General features: G+C 40.2%; 1 protein-coding gene across 16 annotated transcripts in view; it reads right to left on the reverse strand.

Annotated features, from left to right (window-relative positions):
• Nucleotides 1-4,555, reverse strand: part of Kcnma1 (potassium calcium-activated channel subfamily M alpha 1) — a 738,489-nt gene that overhangs the window by 73,575 nt on the left and 660,359 nt on the right. For all 16 annotated transcript variants that reach the window (XM_026789548.1, XM_026789554.1, XM_005367704.3 and 13 more), the window contains one exon: nt 3,426-3,650. In XM_026789548.1, coding sequence (XP_026645349.1) covers nt 3,426-3,650 — 225 coding nt within the window. The remainder of the gene's footprint in view (nt 1-3,425; nt 3,651-4,555) is intronic.

Here is a 4,555-nt window from a genome sequence, read left to right on the forward strand (position 1 = left end):
GGGAGGGAAAGAAGGAAAAAATAAAAACAAATTAAAGATTGAGCTGGAGCTTTGGGACATTATTTAACAAGTATCTTTTTTATGTCTTGACATTAAGCTGGCCTAACTACATTTCAGGGAATAAGGGCTGCACGCTAATCTAAAGGGTAGTCGGTGCTGATGGCAGCATTTCAGGCCAGCTCTCAATACTCAATCAAGCTATTACTAACAAACGCGAGAGGAATAATGCCAGGGTCTCCATCTTCCTCCTGCCTGGAAATTGTCTTGATTTAAGTAACTGTCCTGTGGCAACCTCTGCCTTTCAGAACATAACGAGGGGGTGGGTTTCAAATGCCTGTTTATTTAATAGCAGGTCACTTCTGTCTCTGGCAAAAGACAGCATATCCGATTACAATTTCCAAAGCAGCCATGGGGAAATCAGCAAAACAGGGTGTGTTTTCCTGGCTCTGCTCAGTCGGAAGGCTGCAGGAGCCAGTGGAATCACTGTGCATTTTGCAAAGCAGAGAGGGCAAGCTTAGGGCCGTAAAATTCTATTGCATATTTTTCAGTAATTAAAAGAAAAGCCAAGGAAACTACATAAATATTCGACAACTTAAGATTTTGGACATAGCTATACAGTCAACATGTGTACTGCAAGGGCAGCCAGAGCTATCCTTCCATATACCCACTGAGCTGGAATAATCTCCAAGAGAAAGGAACAGTAAGTGGTGGGAGGTGGGGATCGAGAACAATTTAAAAGTTTAACCCTATTTATTTGAAAATAAAGCTGCTTAAAGTAAAAATTATATATTTATAAAAGTATGCAAATTCAGGGAAAACTCAGGAAAAACTATACACTAAACTAATAACAGTAATTACCTCTGGGAGAGGAAAGGATGAAGTGGAAAGTTTGCTTTTGACTTTATATACTTCTATATTGTTTGAATATTTTATAACAAGAACTGATTTGTATATTACTGGTGCAATTAAAAATAAATAAGCCAGTAAAAAGAGATTTAAAAAACCCATGACAATGGGAGACAGCAGAAAACCCTCTGCAGACGCAAGGTTAATGACAGAGAGCAATCACAGCTATGAGAGGAGCAGCACTCTTACACAGTGTCCTCCCAAGGACGTCCCAGTACAGCTACCTGGACCATCCCGTTCCAGAGCACTCAGCAGCCATACAGCATCATTTTGGGGGTCCCATCAAGCCATCATCATAACTGATATTCTAGATTTATTTAAATTTTTCCTTAAAATGGGATATGGATACACCAGTTGCCTTTAACCTACAGCCTGTATTAGCCAAGTATTTGCCAGCTGCTGTATGCATCTCCTCTTGTTTCCATCACTAGATGGGCTTTCAGAAAATAGGACCTGGATAATACTATGGAGCCCATCAACTCTTTTTATGACTTAGTGGATGTCAGGATTTCAGGGCTCCTAAATATTGCTACCAAGTGGAGCCACAGAGTAAGGGCAAGTAGAGCCATAGGTGTAAAGAAGGTCCTGGTCCAAATACTGGAGCAGTATCTCGGGAGAAAGAGAGAAAAACCATCTTCTATGATCTCTTGGCACAACATTAAGTGTGACCAACTTTCTGTATCACATTGCTATGTATAAACAGCAGCTGTCTATATCCATATTCTCTTAATTTTCACCTTATAGGGAACTCAGCATTAATTTTAATGTAAGGGAACCCGCGTCCAGTTGCAGACACAGGAGTTCAAACCACAAGAATACCAAGGACATCCACAGAAAGCTTTTGTGTTTCTATCGGTTGCCCTCATTTGAATGACACAGTTTAAACAATGAAGACACGGACAAGGCTTATAATGTACCAGTGCTTAAGTGTGCTAAATTTGGGGGGATTCGTAAAGGCTCTACAATAAGAGACTCATCCCGACTTGCAGAGGAAGGTGAGTAAATGTGCATGGGGCACACAGAAGGAAACACACACATATGCACAAATACCAAAGGTCATACCACAAGCCCCATCTATATACACATACACTCTTGCATCTTGCAAATTAGTTCACTTTTAACAGAGCTAACTTCAGAGGTCAAGGGATCACAAGAATTAGCACATATAAGATGATAATCACAGAAAGTATAATCAAATTGACCATATTTCTGAATCTAGCAATGTACATGCAGTATATGTGTATGTTCGTCCAGTGAGTGAATTGTAACAGGTAACGGTCTTCAACTACATGCACACCTTAAAGCAGACAGGTTTAAGTCCTGCATCCCAAGATCTGCCTAATACTTCTTGCAGTTTTTGATAGATATGGGGGACTTGTGCCAAGCATTATGGGAGATACATGGCTACACTGGAGTGCTGACTGCAGACAGCTCCTCATAGATGCTTTAACACATTATTTTGCTTACCTCTCGTTGCTGCATTTCTGAGGCTCTGGAAGCTGATAAACAGCAGAAAAACCTAAGAGGTTGCATAGCCCTAAATACTTTAAATTAAAAATAACAAAATAGTTGGAGGATCCAGGCAGTGCTGGCACATGCCTTTAATCCAAGCACACAGGAGGCAGAGGCAGTCAGATTTCTGTAAATTCAAGGCCAGAACAGCCAGAGCTATATTGTGAGTCCTTGTCCCAAAAATCCAAAAAGGAAAAAAAAACTATTAGAGGATAGGTAATATTTTCCTGAATTTGTGACATAGACAACCACAAAAATTTTGAAAAGAATAATATTCTGTAAGTCTATAATTTAGTGGAGAATATATCATAATTTGAAAGTGGCTAGTTATATGACTTTTAAATCATTTATCTCACCTGCACATTAAACTATGAAGCCCCAAATTGTCTTTTGTAGACTGGTGATCTTTTTAATAAAGATGACATGATATATGTATGCATATATATACATTATATGTATATGCATATATGTTTGCATGTGTACACACATGCACACAAAGCCATGGAAAACAAAGATTGGGCAGAGGTTGGTCCACAGAAGAGGTTTGGAATTCCATACAGTAGAGATAATTCTCCCCTTTATTTATTTGGTCAATATCAGAAGGAAGATGGGACGGATCAGCATTTCTCTAAGAATGAACCCCGTCAAATTAAAATGCCAACAGGAATCTTATAAGTGAATTCTAGATGTGTATATCAAAACAGGGCAACACTCGAAATTTCACCTAGGAAAGAGGATTTAGACACTGGTATGGTTAATGCATGTGGTGGTAGCTCAACTTCACCCCTGACAAGAGGCTGCACTTGGCTGCAAATTCCTTTTAATAAGGCCTCCCAGGGTTCTGACTTTCTTGGCAGAGCACAGGAGGACTGCTGCATCCTCGGGCCTGAAACCACATGAAGGAGCAGAGGCAGGATCAAAGCTTCAGCAATTACAGCCACCTGGGATTCCCTTTTGTGAATGAAAAGATGAAGAGCAAAACATCAAATAGTGTGACCTTGACTTACAGGCAATATGGACACTTTGGGGAAGTTGTGCAGTGTTTCCCACTCTCGCTTGAGGTACTCGATGGAGCCCACAAACACAATGTGTTTGAGCTCATGGTAGTGAAAATTGCTAGCACGGAGCGGCATCACCAGGTTCCGGAGGCCAATCAGGGCTGAGCTGACATCCCCAAAGATACAGACTACAACATGGCCACTCAGGACAGTCATGGCGGCTTCACTTCGAGTCTGTAACAGAGGGAAGTGCAAGACTATCAGAGAGGAGAGCTCACAACAGTGATATAAAAAGAAAAAGCAGCATTTGTGCGAAGGAGAACGTTAGTATTGGTTCTGAGCTTACTCCGTTCCATTGGTGTGATTTAGGTGTGCTCTGGGTGTCCCCAACAGGCCCATTGTTATCAAAGTCTTTGTCTCCAGGGTGGCATTACTATATGGCAAAAGGCCTGTGAATTGAAGCCACACCTTACTGGATGTAAGAGAGTTCTCATGTGTCCTCTTGAGTTCTCCAGAAATGACCAGTATGAAAAGAGCAAACCTGGACAAACCCATCTCATTTCTCTCTGGTGATATTTGCTTCTCCACCTTCCTGCTGTGATCATCTACACCCACCAACCTTTGCAAAGACCAGGCAAATGGTGCAGACTCTGAACCTCTTCAAAACTGTGAGCTACCTTTTCTCTTTACAAGTTAGCTGTCTCTGGTATTTTACCATTCAACCACAAAGATATCCAACACAACTATTATTTGTACTGCAATAAAACAAATGTTTAATTTAGTTCACAATAATAGAAAATAAGTGATTCTTCAATATCAAATATAAAAATGCACAAGGTATCCATTCTAATGGACAAAAGTATACTGGGGGAGAAGGGGAGGAGGATAAAAAGATAAAACTCAGGTTGCCATGTGAGTCCTTTTATAATACCATTTTAGGAAGTCAAATGCTGGTTTAAACCTCCATCTCCATCATGTTAAAAATCATAAAAATTTTTCTAATAATTTTAGTGTATACAGTAAGTATACATGCAGAGAAAGCGCCATTTTTCCTTCGTGATTCTATTTATTGTTAAAGAATATATAAAACAATACTGGCAAGGCTTATAAGATAGCTATTATTAGCCGGGCGGTGGTGG

The sequence above is a fragment of the Microtus ochrogaster genome, unplaced genomic scaffold, assembly GCF_000317375.1.
Source record: "Microtus ochrogaster isolate Prairie Vole_2 unplaced genomic scaffold, MicOch1.0 UNK21, whole genome shotgun sequence".
Classification (NCBI taxonomy): Eukaryota; Metazoa; Chordata; class Mammalia; order Rodentia; family Cricetidae; genus Microtus; species Microtus ochrogaster.